At 42.4% G+C, this 20174-nt stretch overlaps 1 protein-coding gene across 2 annotated transcripts in view; it reads left to right on the top strand.

The window, feature by feature from the left end:
* EFTUD2 (elongation factor Tu GTP binding domain containing 2) overlaps positions 1-19862 on the top strand; it is a 39097-nt gene extending 19235 nt beyond the window's left edge. For both annotated transcript variants that reach the window (XM_063300536.1, XM_063300535.1), the window contains exons 15-28: positions 302-429; positions 1584-1777; positions 3099-3210; positions 3971-4111; positions 5651-5752; positions 6388-6470; positions 7645-7731; positions 8282-8408; positions 10017-10104; positions 10765-10883; positions 14760-14854; positions 17967-18120; positions 18887-18994; positions 19097-19862. In XM_063300536.1, coding sequence (XP_063156606.1) covers positions 302-429; positions 1584-1777; positions 3099-3210; positions 3971-4111; positions 5651-5752; positions 6388-6470; positions 7645-7731; positions 8282-8408; positions 10017-10104; positions 10765-10883; positions 14760-14854; positions 17967-18120; positions 18887-18994; positions 19097-19192 — 1634 coding nt within the window. In that variant the 3' untranslated portion in view covers positions 19193-19862. The remainder of the gene's footprint in view (positions 1-301; positions 430-1583; positions 1778-3098; positions 3211-3970; positions 4112-5650; positions 5753-6387; positions 6471-7644; positions 7732-8281; positions 8409-10016; positions 10105-10764; positions 10884-14759; positions 14855-17966; positions 18121-18886; positions 18995-19096) is intronic.
* Positions 19863-20174: the final 312 nt, after the last annotated feature.

Below are 20174 nucleotides of genomic sequence, written 5' to 3'. Positions count from 1 at the left end.
GCCACATAAATAATCTCAAAACAACCTTAAACGGCATCATTCTAACCTGACACCTTCCAGATGGTTTGTACTACAAAGTCTCATAATCTCAGCCTAGGTAAAGAAAAAGATTAGGTTGGACAAAGGTTTCCTAGAACAGATGCTGTTGCATAAAAATCATACAATTGAATATAGTGGGTTTTCTGCACATGAAAGAGGCTATAATCCAATGGGACATTGGAAACTGGCACAAGCTTCCATCTCTGCCTTTTCCAAATATCCAAAAGCTATATTGCTGTCTCATTTAGTGTTGTTCTTTTAGGTTTTGTGGATATGTGCGTCCAACACATCCCCTCCCCCAAAATAGGAGCAAAGACCAAGATTGAGCATACTTACACAGGGGGAGTCGACTCTGACCTGGGAGAAGCCATGAGCGAATGTGACCCTGATGTAAGAGTTTTGTGTACTCTTCCTTTGTTCGTAATTGGCATCAGCCTGGTTTGTGTAGTTGGGCTTGAGTAGCATTTCATTTCATTTCATTTCATTTCAAAATAAAAGAAGGAACACAGAAGAAACACTTTACTTCTGGGAAGCAGGTACTAAATTAGGGGATTGCCTTTCTCAAAGCAGCTATGTATAAGTTGCTTCTTTGACTTTAGCGGTTTTTTATACCATTGTAAATTGAAAATATTTGCAATTACATAATAGCATTGCCTAATCTCACCAGCAAAATATCCTATAACTCAATGTTCCTTGCCAGGTATAGTATTTTAAACTGCATGTGTGCTGCATCTATAATCGGGAAACCAGACATATGAAGGATGTGTGCAAAAATTGATCTAAGCTTTGTAAGTGCTGAAAATTATCAGTCAGCATTTCCCACCACAGCCTATTGCTAGTGGATCAGAAGAATAAGGAACCAGCTGGGCAGAGACGACTGACTTATAGTAGTCCATTTTAAATGCCTTGGCTTCAGGTGTGGCACCTTAGTTCTTTCAGGAACATGGAGTCTGTACAAAGACTAAATGTGGCAGCAAAGTGTGGTCACATGTTTGTTCTAGTGATGTATAAAGAGGGTTGTGATGCAGGGATTCTTGAAAAGAATGAATGACGGTGGGCACTGCTAGGAATGATGAAAACTAGCCATCTGCAACAGGCATCTCCCCAAGGATTTTTCTTACGAGTCTGCCCTGAAAAAAGGAAAGTAAAAGGTATAGTGGCCCTAACAGTTTTATATGTGAAAAATCAAGTATGACCCCCAACATCAATGTGTGGCTCATTTTGTGTGTCATTGGGTCATTCCCAGCAACCTTACAGGACTATAGTTTCTAGGTTTCTTTCATGAATCCAGTGATGGTTCCTGCAATTCAGAATACAATAATCCCGTAAGATAAATACTATTAGGTTAAAGTATGTTTATTGTAGTGCTATCAGCCTTGATAACCAGCAGTGACCATTCAAAGCCTCTCAGATGCAGCCTTGGAATTCAATAAACCAGAGTGTCAGTATGACTATTGATTTCAAGATTTGTATATGATGATGATGATATTATATATTGTAAATCAGTCAATAGCTGATTTTTACCAAAAATTTTCTTTGGAAAGGGTCCGCTTATGTGCCATACCACAAAGATGTATAGTACAGATGATGGAGTCCAGTTCCATGCATTTGGCAGGGTGTTAAGTGGAACCATCCATGCAGAGCAACCTGTCAAGGTCCTTGGAGAAAACTACACCCTAGAAGATGAAGAAGATTCACAGATTTGCACTGTGGGACGCCTTTGGATCTCTGTAGCAAGGTAGCTGTTTCTGAGAAAAGCTGTTTGGTATTTTTTATTTGTAGCGCTGCAGAAGCAGTGTGAAATTTTGCACACGGTCAAAGATCCCAGTTGTTATTGGGAATATCCGCAGCGTTTGGTGTTATGTGCATCCTGGCCCAGGAGTGTGTTACATTAATTATTAGCAGATTTTTTCTCTTCCATGTATGCTTTTTGTAGTGTCTGTCCTTGATGTGGAGACCTTATAGTCTCTAATCTGGCAGCCAGTTCAGAGACAAGACTAGATTATGCAGAGAAAACAAGTACATTGTTAAAGTAAATGGGAACAGTATATTCCTTGTATATATTGGTACTGTTTTTAAGTTAGAAGAAGGCATAAAGGTTCCTTTCTGAATCAACTCTTTTTAGCATACTGAGTAAAAGCAAGGGGAAATCTGGACAGAGCTTTGTTGAGGAAATTCAGAGTTAGCCAAAGTTTGCTATAATAATTGGTCCTGAGAGACCAGTTCACACATTTACTGTACGTAGGTTGACCAGACTTCTGATCAGAGGTTAGTGTTACTAGGCCTGTGCAAATCCTTGAAATTGATGCTTCACTTGGCACCCCTCTGGATCCCCTCAAAAACTCAGTGCTACTTCAAGATTCTCCTGAGGTGTTCTGATATTGTGGAAGTGTATTCTGCATGTGCAAATTCATGCTGAGAAAACCACAGGAGGGCTTTAGAGTAGTTGTGTCAAGCTTTTCAGTGATGTTTGAGGATTTGGGCGGATCCAGAATGGCATTTCACTTTTAAGCAAAGCCCAGGCCTATGGCTGAGCATCCTTCTCAGCACTCTTTGTTCCTTCTTGCACCCAGCTGAACCTCACTTTTCAGTCCTTAAAAGTAGAAATTTGCTTGTGAATGAAAGTCGAGTTTCTCAGGATGCTTCAGGACCTATACAGACACAGCTTCAGATGCTCTTCATTATTACCTATTATATTCATGTTTTTTCCCCTCAAGTAATAAAGGAAGTTCACCAGCTTTTTCCTGAATGTTCTGGGAGCCTGACATGGAGAGCCAAGAATGATACAATTATGACATTATTGTTTGAGACAATCTGTTTTTGAAGATTTCACATGCAGAATATTTTTTGGGTATCTTGATGTTTTAGGTACAATTGGAAAAGAGGCATTACAATTGTGTGAATGGATTGCTAATAAGTCACATAACTTGTATACAGATTTCTTTAGCCTTTTTTAAGAGAGATTGCACTTGCTAGTCAGAGAAAATCTATTAGAATAGCCTTGTAACAATGAACAGGAATACTGAAGATGCATTAACTAATGTCTTGTCTTCTTTCAGGTACCATATAGAAGTTAATAGAGTGCCTGCTGGTAACTGGGTGCTTATTGAGGGAGTAGACCAGCCTATCGTGAAGACAGCCACTGTCACTGAGCCCAGGGGCAATGAAGAGGTAGCGCAATTAATATCAACATTTTTCTCATAGGTAGTGGGAAAAGCAACCACAGTGCCATATCCCATGTTCCAAACACCAGCTAGCAGTCAGAAGACACAATGAAAACTCCTTAATCTCACAACATGGACAGACTCAACCATACTTTCAACTGGGAAACTGGGAGCATCCTGGACCAAGCCAAATCCAAAAACGCTAGGGAATTCCTGGAGGCTTGGCAGTCAGACATGTCAGCCATCAACAGGCACATAGAGATAAACAACATTTACATACCATTCAAAAGAGACAATAGAAAAGCCAAAAGACCAGAACACCTCGCCAGCAACCAACACCCAGATATGCAAAGATTAACACCAGGATTAACACCAGATGAACCATCAAACAGCACAATACATCCTAATCAAGGAACTATTAACTCAGTCAATCAACCCAGCAGCAAACAACAGCCCAATCAAAGAACTCCCAAGGAGAGAACAACACCCCCACCAACACAAGCAGGGCAAGCCACTGTATATAAATAAAGAGCAAACACCACTCCCTTTTCACACTGAAGATGTTGCCTAGTCTGGCAATGAAACGTCTGCAAGAAAACAACAAGGCTCAGAGAGCACCAAGGACTCCACAGTCCCCTGTTCTTACAATAAGAAAAAGTACAGAGTATTTTTGGAGAATTTGTGGGTGGGAGGTTGATGTCTGCCATCACACGCTCTTTGGAGGAATACAAATGTGATGAATTATAATAATTACCTGTTTTGTTCAGGCTCAGATATTCCGTCCCTTGAAGTTCAACACCACATCTGTGATCAAAATAGCTGTGGAGCCTGTAAATCCATCTGAGCTGCCCAAAATGTTGGATGGCCTGCGGAAAGTCAATAAGAGCTACCCCTCTCTCACCACCAAGGTGCGTGTTCTGTTCAGAAAGGTGTAAAAACAGTAAATGGAAAATGTAAAAAAATGGCAGATTGTAACATTCACTAGCCATATAGGTAGTCCTCAGTTAACGACCACTCATTCAGCGACCGTTCAAAGCTGCGATGGTGCTGAATGAGTGGCGCTTACGACCGGTCTCAAAATTCTTAATGTTTACACCACCCCCATGGTAAGGTGATCACGATTGGGTGCTTGGCAACCAGCTCACACTTACGATGGTTGCAGCATGCCACAGTCACATGATCACCATTTGTGACCTTCCCTGCCGGCTTCCCCCAAGCAAAGTCAATGGGGAAGCTGACAGGGAAGGTTGCAAGTCGTCCCCGCTGCTTTTTCTCCCAGGGAGCCCCCTATGGCATATGAGATCCCAGGGATCTTGTACTCCGTAGTGTGCTTGTGCTACAGCACCCCCTCCCCAGCCTGCATGCACTTGTGCAGCGCCCCCACACCTCACTTCATAGTACTCACTCGTCCTCTGGCCTGCTTGCGAGCTGCCCGGTACTTGCAACTTCCAGCAGGGGAACCACTGGCTTTACTTGTGGGAAGCTGGCAGGAAGTCGCAAGTTGTAGTCACGTGAGGTCCTCGCCTAACAACCAGTGATTTTGCTTAACGATGACAGTGGGGACTGCTGGAATTGCCGTCGCTAAGTGATGTGGTCATATGACATTGCACTTTATAACCTCATCACTTAGTGATGGAAATTCCGGTCCCAATTATCATCACCAAGCAAGGACTACCTGTATTCTGAGATCTAAATTTCTGTCCCAATGAAGAAGTGTTAATAACTGGAAAACTAATTTTGATGACAAAGTTAAATTGATTTAGCTTTTGAGTACGCTTCAATAAGAAGTAAACATGGGAAGCCTGTGGCAAAAAGGGTCTTGGAGTATTTTAGCTTTTTTTGCTTGTTTTTTTTTTGGCATACTTTCACTGTGACACACTTGTTATCTGAAAGGCAGAAAGTTAGGACATGCTCTCTACTCAGCAATAGTAACTGGTAGTTCTCTGTAGTTTACTAATGGGCTGAAGAACTCCTAAGTATTAAACTTGTATGTATTTTGTGTTTTCTTAACTTTAACATTTGACATGTTTCTGTGTTTTTACTCTCTTTGACTGATTCATATGATCAGTCACTAATAGCCATTTCTTAGCCTGAGTTTCTGGGCTGTTCTCAGAATTTCCTCCATAGAAGCAAATGATGGTTAAGATACTGCTTGTCTCCAGCATCCAAATGTATGTTGCAGTTAAAGAGGAAGATTTAATTTAGCTGTCTATCCAGGCCCTCCCTAATCTGCATGCCCTATAAATATGTGAACTTTAGTTCCCCAAATTCCCCATCCAGCATGAACACTGCTGAGAATTCTGGGAATTGAAGTCCATGCATCCGAATGACACCCAGGTTGGGAAGATCTAGTCTAATCTCCGTATCTTGCTTCTGTTGCTATAGGCTAGGTAAAGCCGCCAATCCATGTATTCTTATATTTTATGTTCTACTTGTGCCTTATCCAGGTGGAAGAATCTGGGGAACATGTGATCTTGGGAACAGGAGAGCTCTATCTTGACTGTGTAATGCATGATCTTCGGAAAATGTATTCAGAGATCGATATCAAGGTACTAACAATGTACCCACAGAAAAATACAGTGATGGTAAAGTGATAGCATGCACACAGTGATGTCATCCTGCAAATGCCACCATTACTTACTCACACCTCGACAACTGGTGAAAGGTGAAATGTCCCCTGTGCAAGCACCAAGTCATGTCCAACCCTTTGGGGGGATGCCACTTTAATGACGTTTTCTTGGCAGACTATGGTGGGGTGGTTTGTCATTGCCTTCCCCAGTCGTCACCTTCCCCAGCAAGCTGGGTACTCATTTTACCAACCTCAGAAGGATGGAAGGCTGAGTCGACCTGAGCCGGCTACCCTAGAATCCAGCTTCCGCTGGGATTGAACTTGGGTCGTGGGGAGAGTTTCGGTTGCAATACTGCCGCCTACCATTCTGCGCCACACGAGGCTCAACATCTGGTACAAGTACATAAATGGTGGCATATGCATGATGGCATTGTTATGTGCCTCTTAGCACCCTCCCTTAGGGACAGCTGTGAATACAAAGGAGTTTACCTTTCTAATACTGCTCCTGAATTTGACTTCAGTATTTGGCTTTCCCTGAGTCTCCCCATTTGAAATGAATTGGGGGGAAGTTGGATTATTGACCCTCTGCCCATTCTCATTATTTGTTTTTCAAAGGTAGCTGATCCTGTTGTCACATTCTGTGAGACAGTTGTGGAAACATCTTCCCTGAAGTGTTTTGCTGAGACACCCAATAAGAAGTAAGATCTTTGATGAGAATCTTAAAAATGAGCTATAACGTTATATGATAAAGACCAGTTTTTGCTATGCAGTCTACTTGAGATGGTCTGGAGATATTCAATAAACGATTTACTTATTTACTTGCTATGCTGTCTTTAAAATCCCTCAAATGAATTTTGAGAGCCAGTTTGGTCTAGTGGTTAAGGTGCTGGGCTAGAAACCAGGAGGCTGGGAGTCCTAGTCCTGCCCTAGGTATGAAAGCCAGTGGGTGACCTTGGGCCAGTCACTCTCTCTCAGCCCAACTCACCTCACAGGGTTGTTGTTGTGGGGAAAATAGGAGGAGGAAGGAGTATTAGATACGTTTGCCGCCTTGAGTTATTTATAAAAATAATAAAGGCGGGATAGAAAATTAAATAAATAAATAATGAATTAGGGAAGAATTGATTTGGAAAAGTATCTTTTTGGGGAGTATATATTAAACTACGAAAGCCATTTTAAATCCCTCCTCATCACAGCTATCCTAGTTAGTAAGCTATTTCTGTTCCTTCTTTGGGTCAAAGTATTTTCTTCCCAGTTGTTAAAGATAGTTTTTCAACAACGTACAGTATAATATTGCCTAGAAAGAAAGCAGACTAGCTGTCAGATATTGTACAATGCCCACAGGTCCTCTTACTCATAGTTGTAGTGTTGAATCCTTCAGCTCCTTTCAAAGTAAACTTCAGAAAGAGGGCGAGGACTGCATAGGTTTGCAGATACTCTGTTGAGGGCCAGTGGCTTGCAATGGGTTGCCCTAAGTACATGGGGCACCTCTTTCGTTTTTCCCCCATTGCTCCATGCTCAGTAGGTTGCTAGGAGAGGGACTGATAGTTCAAAGTGATAGTTTCCAGAGGGTTTTTAAATTAGCTCAAGGCATGTGTGTAGCCTGAGGAATGCAGACTGCCCTCTTAAAGCCTAAAAGATTTCAAGCAGAAGAGCCCCAATTCACCTGCAGCTGCCAAGAATTGAATAAAAACAATAGTTTCAAACTATCAGAAGTCTCATCTTCCTTATTATAATAATCTCAAATGGAAGAACAGTTCCCAGTGAAAGAAGCTCCAGATTGAAGTTTTAGCAGTGCCTTTCATTTTAGAAAACCTTCCCTCTGTCCTTTGTCATCCTTCATCCCAGCCAAATAACATTTGAATTTTTGTTCAGGAACAAGATTACAATGATTGCTGAGCCTCTAGAAAAGGGCTTGGCTGAAGATATTGAGAATGAAGTTGTGCAGATAACATGGAACAGGTATGAATCTGCTAGAGACCTTCCAAGGTGGGAGAATTTGTGAAGTAAATAATCTCTTTAATTCTGGCCCAGTGGTCCAGCTTTACTGCTTAAGTTGTGAGCTTATGGCCGTCATAAGTTTTTTGCTGTTACATCTGCCAGTTCCATTCCATGTTTACACTGTTGTGAATTTAGAACTGAGTCGTTTTTTAAAAAAGTTGAACTGTATTATCTAAAATATGGTTGTGTCTAGGGACATTACCATGCCATTACAGCTTGCTTGCTGCATCAAGGCCACCTTAATTCTTCCAAAAATGTGTAGTGGGTTAACCAATTAGTCAATAAAGCATTGCCATGGAAAACACATCCATGCTTTAAGAGGTATAGAAGTTATGCCAGGTTGCTAGGGAAAGTTGAGCAATTTTCCCTTTGAAAAGGTATAAGGAAGAATGGACAAATATCTGTCAGAGAGAAACCGTGGTGTGTTTCACTGTTGGAGAAGAATGTTAAGCTGTCTGACTTAACAGTCCTCTCCCTTCTGCTCTTGTAATATTTATATATCTCCTATTAGGAAAAAGTTGGGTGAGTTTTTTCAGACCAAGTATGACTGGGATTTGCTGGCTGCCCGTTCTATTTGGGCCTTTGGACCAGATGCTACTGGACCAAACATCTTGGTGGATGATACCTTACCCTCAGAGGTAAGGATGCTGCAGAAGCTATTTGCAGTAGATGGTTTTGAGCTTGCGATCAGCATTCCAAATGGATATTCATATCTAGGAATATTTAATAGAGCTGTACAATACTCAGGAAAAATGCTCTTTTTTAATTCAAAAAAAGTGCTTAGATGTGTGTAGGGGTGTGAATGTAGCATTCACCTGCAAACTCATTAAAAGAGCTGCATCTTTTTCTCGGATCACGCTATTGCTACCACATGATCTTGAGAAAAGAGGTGGCTGCTTTAAAGAATTATGGATACATGCTATGTTCTACCACACATTGCAAAGCAGGATTTTGGAACTGAATCCAAAGCATTGCACAGCCCTTCAATCGGTCATTCATGCCCTGATCGTCTCCCATATAGACTACTGTAATGTGCTCTACATGGGGCTACCCTTGAAGAGTATCCGGAAGCTACAGCTGGTCCAAAATGCACCTGTGCAGGTGATCTTAGGTGCCTCAAGATCAGCACATATTACTCCTTTGCTCCATGGGCTGTGTTGGTTGCCAGTTTGCTTCTGGGTCCAATTCAAGGTGTTGGTTATGACCTTCAAAGCCCTACATGGCATGGGTCCAGGTTACATAAGGGACTGTCTCATCCCCCATTATATCAACCCATCCCACCCGGTCATGCAGAGAGGGCATGCTACGGACCCTGTCTGCAAAAGAATTCCATCTGGTGGGGTCCAGGAGGCGGGCCTTCTTTGCAGCAGCTCCCACCCTTTGGATCACCCTTCCCCCTGAAGTGAGGTTAGCCCCCTCTCTTCTGGACTTCAGAAAACAACTGAAGACCTGGTTTTGCCATCATGCTTGGAGTAAGGAGAGGAGGAGCCACTCTTCGGGTTGGTTGGCTCTGTAGGCCTGCCGGGGCCGGTCTCGTCCCCTTTGGATTGAATTAAATCTGCCCTTGCTTGGGTTTTATTATATTTTATATCTGTATTTATTGATCATTGATATTATTTATGTTTTTATTGAATTTTAAACATTTTATTGTGAACTGCCCAGGGTCCCCTGTGTGGGGGAGATGGGCAGTGATAAAAATATGATAAATAAATAAAATAAAATAATCCTGTAGCCCTGAAATATAGAATGAAAATGATGGTAACAGAAAGCTAAATAAACAAGCAAAATGCAACTGATCTTCAGTTCTCCAGAAAGGCTTGTTCTGGAGTTGGATTAGAAGACACCTTCCACTTTCTGAAGCCATTTTTTTTCTTGCCTTCACAATGAATAAATGTAGGAAAATTGATCCTGATCTGCAGTGCTAGTAATGTAGAGTATCATGAAAGAGAAAGAAAGCTGGAGCTTTAGAGCTGGGAGCCATTTTGCTCCACCTCTAAAATGTTGTAGTACTCCATGTTTGCTTTGGGAATTGTGTTTCTCCAAGTAGTCCTACATGCACGCAAACTGAATTAACACATGGTTGTGAGTCATGGTTTCTTTTCACCATAGCTTGTTGAACAATCCCTATTGACTTGGTTTGTACATAATGTAATCCATGAAGTAGATTAATTAGCATACCACGTTGTGGCTTAGTGTACAGGGACTGGTTTCTCCTATCTGATAATGCTGCTGCTTCTTTTGCACAGGTTGACAAAACCCTCTTAGGTTCTGTGAAGGACAGTATTGTGCAAGGCTTCCAGTGGGGGACTAGGGAAGGGCCCCTCTGCGATGAATGTAAGTACATGTTCAAGAAAGCCAAACCTGTTCCCAGTGTTCTCAAGCCCATTCTGCTGACACTGTATTTTCAGCTCATAAAGAGACACATCTTAATGCACCGGAAATCACAGCAGTCCTGATGAGAGTGGAGTATCCATTACCGCCCCTCAGAAAGTTCCCAGGCTTTGATTACTCCATGGAACTGTGATTTCTGCTTAGCAGTATGGATTACTCATTTATTTAACAAATAATACTTTTTCCAGGAGAAGACGTTCTCAGGGAACTTGCTACGAATTTTTAAAATTTATTTCACTACCACTACCACTCTTCAGAGGAATCAAAGACTTAGAAATTGTGCATGGCAATTATGTCATACTGGCCAGAATCCTCCTTTAGCACCTTATCTTGCTTTAGCTTCTTTTTTATTCAGAGCCAAAAGTTAGTTCAAGCCGATGAATGTTTCAGGGACCTTCAGGGCCTTTGTTGGAGCCCGGTATATACAGCCTGTACATTTTAGGATGTAGGTAAATTGAGAATAACTTATAAACTTGAGATATTCTATTCATATGAAGATATAATAGCTTGCTTAATCCCCCAACCCCTAAGTTAATACTGCAGTTTTAATCATACGAACAGACCTGGCTTGCTTACTGTGTTCTGTGCTCCCTTTTTCGCTAGTGATCCGCAATGTGAAATTTAAGATCCTGGATGCTGTTATTGCCCAGGAACCACTACATCGGGGAGGTGGGCAGATCATCCCAACAGCCCGTCGGGTGGTATATTCTGCCTTCCTCATGGTAAGAAACTTCTAGCATAGCAACAAACAGTAGCTGTCCTGACCCAGTGACTTGGTTTGCAAGACACATAAAGCTCTATTTTGGTTAGGCTTAACCCTTCATTCGGACCTGGACTATGACCTGACATTGTGTGAAGAGCTCTAACCATAATGTGAAAGTACAGCTTGTTTTAACTTAACTCACCTTAACTATAGTTCTACACATTATTTAATTCTGTGTAGAGATTTTTGTTGTTGTTTATTCGTTTAGTCGCTTCCGACTCTTCGTGACTTCATGGACCAGCCCACGCCAGAGCTTCCTGTCGGTCGTCAACACCCCCAGCTCCCCCAGGGATGAGTCCGTCACCTCTAGAATATCATCCATCCACCTTGCCCTTGGTCGGCCCCTCTTCCTTTTGCCCTCCACTCTCCCTAGCAACAACATCTTCTCCAGGGTGTCCTGTCTTCTCATTATGTGGCCAAAGTATTTCAGTTTTGCCTTTAATATCATTCCCTCAAGTGAGCAGTCTGGCTTGATTTCCTGGAGGATGGACTGGTTTGATCTCCTTGCAGTCCAAGGCACTCTCAGAATTTTCCTCCAACACCACAGTTCAAAAGCATCTATCTTCCTTCTCTCAGCCTTCCTTATGGTCCAGCTCTCACAGCCATATGTTACTACAGGGAACACCATTGCTTTAACTATGTGGACCTTTGTTGTCAGTGTGATGTCTCTGCTTTTAACTATTTTATCGAGATTTGTCATTGCTCTTCTCCCAAGGATTAAGCGTCTTCTGATTTCCTGACTGCAGTCAGCATCTGCAGTAATCTTTGCACCTAGAAATACAAAGTCTTTCACTGCTTCTACATTTTCTCCCTCTATTTGCCAGTTATCAATCAAGCTGGTTGCCATAATCTTGGGTTTTTTGAGGTTTAGCTGCAAGCCAGCTTTTGCACTTTCTTCTTTCACCTTCATCATAAGGCTCCTCAGTTCCTCTTCGCTTTCAGCCATCAAAGTGGTATCATCTGCATATCTGAGATTGTTAATGTTTCTTCCAGAGATTTTAACTCCAGCCTTGGATTCCTCAAGCCCAGCTTGTCGCATGATGTGTTCTGCATACAAGTTGAATAGGTAGGGTGAGAGTATACAACCCTGCCATACTCCTTTCCCAATCTTAAACCAGTCCGCTGTTCCGTGGTGTGTTCTTACTGTTGCTACTTGGTCGTTATACAGATTCTTCAGGAGGCATACAAGATGACTTGGTATCCCCATACCACTAAGAACGTGCCACAATTTGTTATGGTCCACACAGTCAAAGGCTTTAGAATAGTCCATAAAACAGAAATAGATGTTTTTCTGAAACTCCTTGGCTTTTTCCATTATCCAGCGGATATTGGCAATTTGGTCCCTAGTTCCTCTGCCTTTTCTAAACCCAGCTTGTACATCTGGCAATTCTTGCTCCATGAATTGCTGAAGTCTATCTTGCAGGATCTTGAGCATTACCTTACTGGCATGTGAAATGAGTGCCACTGTTCGATAGTTTGAACATTCTTTAGTGTTCCCCTTTTTTGGTATGGGGATATAAGTTGATTTTTTCCAATCTGATGGCCATTCTTGTGTTTTCCAAATTTGCTGGCATATAGCATGCATTACCTTTACAGCATCATCTCGCAAGATTTTGAACAGTTCAGCTGGGATGCCGTCGTCTCCTGCTGCCTTGTTATTAGCAATGCTTCTTAAGGCCCATTCAACCTCACTCTTCAGGATGTCTGGCTCTAGCTCACTGACCACACCGTCAAAGCTATCCCCGATATTGTTATCCTTCCTATACACGTCTTCTGTATATTCTTGCCACCTTTTCTTGATCTCTTCTTCTTCTGTTAGGTCCTTGCCATCTTTGTTTTTGATCATACCCATTTTTGCCTGGAATTTACCTCCGATATTTCTAATTTTCTGGAAGAGGTCTCTTGTCCTTCCTATTCTATTGTCTTCTTCCACTTCCACGCATTGCTTGTTTAAAAATAATTCCTTATCTCTTCTGGCTAACCTCTGGAATTTTGCATTTAATTGGGCATATCTCCCCCTATCACTGTTGCCTTTTGCTTTCCTTCTTTCTTGGGCTACTTCTAGTGTCTCAGCAGACAGCCATTTTGCCTTCTTGGTTTTCTCTTTCTTTGGGATGTATTTTGTTGCCGCCTCCTGAACAATGCTGCCAACTTCTGTCCAGAGTTCTTCCGGGAGCCTATCTACTAAGTCCAGTCCCTTAAATCTATTCTTCACCTCCACTGCATATTCCTTAGGAATATTAGTGAGCTCATATCTAGCTGATCTGTGGGTCTTCCCTAATCTCTTTAGTCTGATCCTAAATTGTGCAAGAAGAAGTTTGTGATCTGAACTACAGTCAGCTCCAGGTCTTGTTTTTACCGACTGTATAGATGCCCGCCACCTTTGGCTGCAAAGGATGTAGTCAATCTGATTTCAGTGTTGTCCATCTGGTGAAGTCCATGTATAAAGCCGTCTCTTAGGTTGTTGGAAGAGAGTGTTTCTTATGCAGAGTGAGTTGTCTTGGCAAAATTCTATCGGCCTATGTCCTGCTTCGTTTTGTTCTCCCAGACCATACTTACCTGTAATTCCAGGTGTCATTTGACTGCCCACCTTAGCATTCCAGTCTCCTGTGATGAAAATAACATCTCTTTTAGGCATGTTGTCCAGTAGGTGCTGCAGATCCTCATAGAACTGCTCTACTTCAGCTTCTTCAGCATTTGTGGTTGGGGCGTATATTTGGATCACTGTGATGTTAGATGGCTTGCCCTGAATTCGAATTGAGATCATTCTGTCGTTTTTTGGATTGTATCCAAGCACTGATTTAGCCACTTTACTATTAATTATGAAGGCTACTCCATTTCTTCTGTGGTCCTCTTGTCCGCAGTAGTAGATCTGGTGGTCATTTGATGTGAAGTGGCCCATTCCAGTCCATTTCAGTTCACTGACGCCCAAAATGTCTATCCTTAATCTTGACATCTCACCAATAACCACATCCAATTTGCCCTGGCTCATAGATCTTACATTCCAGGTTCCAATGGTGTGTTGATCCTTAGAACATCGGATTCGCCGTTCACCACCAGCACCGTCGGCTGCTAGCCGTCCTTTCGGCTTTGAGCTAGCTGCGTCATCACGTTTGGGGCTAGTTGAACTCATCCTCTGTTCCTCCCCAGTAGCATTTTGACCATCTTCTGACCTGGGGGTCTCATCTTCCGATGGTATACTGACATAACTCTGGTTGTACTGATCCATTTAGTTTTCACGGCAACAATACTGGGGTGGGTTGCCATTACCTTCCCCAGGGATCGCATTTAGTCTGACCTCTCTGTCATGACCTTCCCGTCTTGGGTGGCCCTTTACGGTTTAGCTCATGGCATCATTGAGGTGGTCAAGCTCCAGCACCACAACAAGGTAACGATCCTTTGCTGAAGGTGTAGAGATTTAGTAGATGGCTAATTCCCTGCCTCGGAAAATATGCTGGAAGAGCGGGTATTATTGCATGGTAAAACCACTTCCGCTACAGTGTCTCTACTGCTCCAATTCCATTTTTCAAACCACTTATCTTGCAAGCTTAGGAAAAGGGGCCAAGGGGCCATGTGCCTGTATTTTTGTTTTTAATTAATAGTTAATTTTTTAACTATTTGTTTAAAATGTTGTAATGGATAGTAGCTCCTGTTTTACTTGGAGTAAAGTGGATAGGAAGGTCTGAACTGTTATTCCTGGAGCAAAATGGCTTCTAAGGAGTGATAGAAGAGGTGGGAAATATATTCAGTCTGGAGAAACAAAACCTTACCACTGATAAGCTTATTGGGGAACATTCATCTCCAGCTAAACTCTCTTTTATGGTGTTTTCCTCAGGCCACGCCACGGTTAATGGAGCCGTATTACTTTGTGGAGGTCCAGGCTCCTGCTGACTGTGTCTCTGCAGTATACACAGTCCTGGCCAGGCGTAGGTAAGTGGCAGCTTTAAACTATGTTTAAGTTTAAAATAATATTGATTGAAATACTCTGGGGAGTAATATTTCTTAAACTTTGTTAATACTTTCTTGAAATTTAGTAGTTCATAATGTAGCAAACACTGTTTTAATCTTTTCTAAAAAAAAAAAAAGGGGGGGGGGACGGTTTGTCCCTTCTCAGGAAAGGGTGGGGAAGGATTCTTTTGAACTTCAGGCCTGAACATCTCTGACATTGGCCAGTCTGACTTCCCACTCCTGCTTTAGGACCAAACTATGTAATATTTTCTGACTGGAAAAAAATGAAAAAGAATAGGAAAAGAGAAGTGCCAGAATGACAGAGAATGGATCTGTTGGCAACTGCACTGTTTTGTCTGTCTTTTTTCTATCTCAGGATACAGTAATGTCCATGAATGTGCATTTCTTTTAAAAAAAGGTGTTTGCTCACAAAAGACTCATTGCTCCAATAATTACACTGTTATTGAAACTTGAAACTTAAACTTTATTACAGCCAAAGACCAACATACAATATATATTTTTTAAAAAACATGGAGGAAATATACAAAACCAATCAGGATATACTTAAAACTGCCACAACAGGTAGTAAAAACCAAAATGATAAAAAGTCAAAGCTATAAGAATATATACTAGGCAAACTAAATCCTGAATAGAGATGAAATGGATAAAATCAAGATAAAGTTAGAGCCATTATAAAATTTTCCTATATAAATACAGTATACTAGACAATGAATAAAACAGGAAAAAATCATTTCATTATAAAGTGAATCTAAAATCGCTGGCCAAAAACAAAAAGCATGCAAGAAATGATTATTCCAAAAAGGTTATTACAAAGAAGCTTAGGAGGAGACAAATGATCTGAGGAAAAAAGAAAGCTGTTGGTAACATTTTGGAGCAACCAACGTCTTCCTGATTGTATATTCCCTAGTGGTTAAGGTGCTGGGCTAGAAACGGGCAGATTGAGAGTTCTAGTCCCACCTGAGGCATGAAAGCCGGCTGGGCGACCTTGGGCCGGTCACCCTCTCTCAGCCCAACTCACCTCACAGGGTTGTTGTTACTGTTGTGGAGAAAATAGGAGGAGGGAGGAGGATTTGGTATGTTCACTGCCTTGAGTTATTTATAAAAATAATAAAGGCAAGATAGAAAATAAATTAAATAAATAAAAATATAATTTTGCTACATTATATGTTATGATGGAGCTCTTATCGAGCAATAGGAAAGATGAAATGCCTGGGGCAACCTGGGAATATAGGTACTTTGTACATGGCTATAATATTGACAAACAAGTAGCACATGTTCAGTTGTTTCTTCCCATCCCCACAGGAGCACAATAATTTTGGGTAGGGGATTTTTTTTATATAGTATCTCCCCTCTAGAGCCCCTGAAGGAAGGGTGCTGCACCTTGCAGGGGTGAAGGCTCTTCTATGCCTAAGTAAATCAATTCTGTGAGGTATGAGGCAGGTTTTAGAAGGTACCTTATACTCTAGTACACTGGCAGTTTAGAAGCACTGCTTAGATCACCTTGGTGTTCCACAACGTTGTTGCATTGTACCGGACATTAAAGATACAGGTAGTCCTCGACCTACAACCATTCATTCAGCGACTGTTCGAAGTTACAACAGTGCTGAACGAACGGTGGTTATGGCCCGTCCTCAGAGTTCTGGCTGTCCCAGCATCCCCATGGTCACGTGATCGCAATCTGGGCCCTTGGCAACTGGCTCGCACTTAGACTGGTTGCAGTGCCCTGCAATCATGTGATCGTCATTTGCAACCTTGCCTGCTGGCTTCCCCAGAAAGTCAGTGGGGAAGCCAGCAGGGAAGGTCACAGGTCGCTGGGGTAAGTCTCCTCCACACGCACATCCTCCCCCAGCCCCTCTGCGCTTATGCCTCCCACGTACCCCAACCCTCACCACGTCTCCCCTGCACCCTCTCACACTCTCTTGCACCCTCCCTGACCCTTGCCACGCCTCCCTCACACCCCTGTGCACCCTCGCCACACCTTCCTCACTCTCACACACCTTCCCCGACCCTCACACCTCCCCACACTCTCTCGCACTCTTGCACACCCTCCCCAACTCTCACACCTCCCTCGCACACCCTCACTGTGCCTCCCCTGCACCCTCGCACACCCCCTTGCACCATTGTGTACCCTCACTGCACCTCCCTCACACCCTCCCCGTGCCTCCCTTGCACACACCCCTGAACCTTGCCACTCCTCCCCCACACCCCCATGCACCCCCTCACTCCCCCGTGCACCTTCCCTAACCCTTGCCACGCCTCCCATGTATCCCCTCGCACCCTCTCCCACCCAGCAGCAGCCACTTATCTGCCTGCTGGACTGCTTGCAAGCCAGCTGGGACTTGCAACTTCCTGCTGGCTTCCCCACTGACTTGGTTGTGGGAAGCTGGCAGGAAGTTGCTTTGCCTAACGACTGTGGGATTCAGTTAAAGACGGCAACTGGGACTGCCAAGATCACCATCACTAAGTGATGCGGTCATGCTTTACAACCACATCGCTTAGCAATGGAAGTTCCAGTCCCAATTGCCATCATAAGTTGAGGTCTACCTGTAGTCAGAAATTATACAAGATAATTTTTGTTACTTCTCTTCCTCTTCAAAGTTAAAATTACTTACTGAAGACAATTTGACTGAGCCCTCCCAAAGCCTGCAGAATCCTGAAGTTTGTCGTGCTAGATATTATCAGGGAGAAAGAAGCAGCAGCTGCTGTTTTTTGTCTCTTTTGTAATGGCTGGTTCTGACTTGGTACTGGCTGCTGAAGACAAATGAGAAGTTTATCTCCATCATGCCTTGTTTATGCACTTTGCAATGAGCTGGTTGTCTTTGCCAAGACAAATGTTTACATTCTTCCTTCTTCCTTCTCAGAATCTTTGGACATCCCACTTGCTCTGTTCTCCTCTCTCTCTCCTCCCCCCCCCCCATTGCTATGTTTTGGTATCTCACCTATTTTTCTATCTAATAAAACTTGTCTCCTTCCTTGTGTCACACTGGGGCAAACACAGAACCTCTCAGTTGAGATTATGAGGGAAACATGGAGGAAATCAAAAGAGTTTGCTTTCTTTTTTGTATTTTTGCAGAGGCCATGTGACCCAAGATGCGCCAATCCCAGGATCCCCTCTGTACACTATCAAAGCCTTTATCCCAGCTATTGACTCATTTGGATTTGAGACAGACCTCAGGACACATACCCAGGGACAAGCATTCTCACTCTCTGTCTTCCACCACTGGCAAGTAAGTGCTATGGAGGCTTTGTAAGCAGATAGATGAGAAAAAGTTGGAGCTCCAAAGTTCTTAAATTTTTATTTAAACTCCCAGCTGGCCAGGCAGATTTATTTACAGAAGTGCCATAGTTGGAGACCCTGCTAAGACAGCCTACATTAAATATTGAATTACCCCACATTCTTTGGCAGGGGACAAAAAAGCCAAATGGCCTGTTCTGAATTCTACATTACTGGTATGTTTGCTTATTTTGCATAAGTTCTGCTTTTTTGGTGTAGGGGAAAAGGGCAGAAATGTATTCCAATTTTGTTAAGGTAGAAGAAGGACAGATTGCTGCTTGGTGCCCTGAAAGTCTTATCTCCCTGGCCAATTAAATTTCTGTTCAGCCTTTCTTACTTCTTTTCCTCAAGCTATTAAGAAGTCAATATTGGGTTTCCTTCTGAAGCTTGAAACTAAGTTTTTTACAAATCTGTTTCATAGCTGCCATACTTAGCTCCAACAGCAGCAGCAGGAGACATCTATAAACTATAGGTCCTTTAATCCATTAAAGGTGTTTTAGAACATTTAATGGCCTGTGATTCTGAGATGTGGGCAAGACTCTTCTTTAGAATGCTTTGAAAAACATTTACTGCCCTATAAATATGAGTAGAAAGGCATGAGGTAAAAATTAAATTATTATTTTATTAATAATATTCCAATGTGAAGATTTTGAATATTTTGTGTCAAGACTGATTTGGAAATCCAGCTCAACGTTTACTAAATGTGCCTGACATTACAGATTGTGCCAGGTGACCCCCTGGACAAGAGCATCGTGATCAGACCTCTTGAGCCACAGCCAGCCCCCCACCTGGCCAGAGAGTTTATGATCAAAACTAGACGCAGGAAGGTAAGACGTAGATGAGAGGCCCATTTATCTCTTGGCTTCTTTCCCTGCAATGACTCTTCCCCCACCCATCTAATGATCACCATTCCATTATTTCTCCTCCAGGGTCTAAGTGAGGATGTGAGCATCAGCAAGTTCTTTGATGACCCTATGTTGCTGGAGTTGGCCAAACAGGATGTGGTACTGAACTATCCCATGTGATTGTGCCAGATTTGGGTGAATTCCTCCTTCCCCTCCCGCCAGGATAGTAGCATTTTCCCAGCAAGACTGATTCATTCTTTATGCCACTATTCCGTAGTCAAACAGATTTTTGGCATACCAGTTTTGTAAGGGCAGACCCCAGCCTTGATATGAACAAACCACTGTGGTGATCCTCCTCCTCCATCCTTCAATAAGGCTTCGTACCATCCCTTGGAGAACTGAGCATTGCTTGAGTCCTCAGCATGCTACGTCTGAAAAGAATAATCCCAAACCTGTCCAACTGTGTTCATTTTTTAAAAAAATCTGCAGCCAGTGTTAATTTATTTTTGTCTAAAATGATACTGACAGAGCTGCTGAAAGGTTTGGGGAAAATTTTAATCTTTTCCATTTCAACTGAATTGTGATTTAATAACCCAATCTGCTCACAATGGTAGCATGGTGATTCTTTGCTGCCAGATACTGTTTGGATTGTGAAAGACGAAGAACACAGCAACAGTTCTGTGAGATAATATTTATTGTCCTGTTAAAATTAACTGGAGATACAAATGTATAAAGTCCCATCTTCCTGTGCTATCCCTAGCTCATTCAAGTTTGACTTTGGACATCTGATTGAGGTTTTGATGTAGGAGTAGTATAAAGAAAATAAATATTTTTTATGTCTTGTAATAAACCTATATGAGTCTAGTTCTTGGTTTCATTCCTATATGTGTGAGTGAAAGAAATCTCTTCCACCAGTATCATTCAAAATTATATTGGAAATCTCATGTGTCCATTTCAAAGTGGTACCTCTATTGTTGAGTTTTGCTAGTGAACGGACTTCTTCATGTTCGCCCTCCCCTTCAGTTGGTAAATGCCATATGTTGCCACAACCACAAACCTCATCATACCTGCAAGGCCAGAGAAATAGGAGAATCAAAACTCTAGAGGTGATCCTTCTGTCAAAGGCCGAACAAATGGCTGTTTAGGAGTCTAAATAAAGGTC

Source organism: Candoia aspera, chromosome 4 (genome assembly GCF_035149785.1).
Source record: "Candoia aspera isolate rCanAsp1 chromosome 4, rCanAsp1.hap2, whole genome shotgun sequence".
Taxonomy (NCBI): Eukaryota; Metazoa; Chordata; class Lepidosauria; order Squamata; family Boidae; genus Candoia; species Candoia aspera.
Note: the sequence above shows the minus strand (reverse complement) of the source record. Positions and strands in the feature narration are given on the sequence as shown.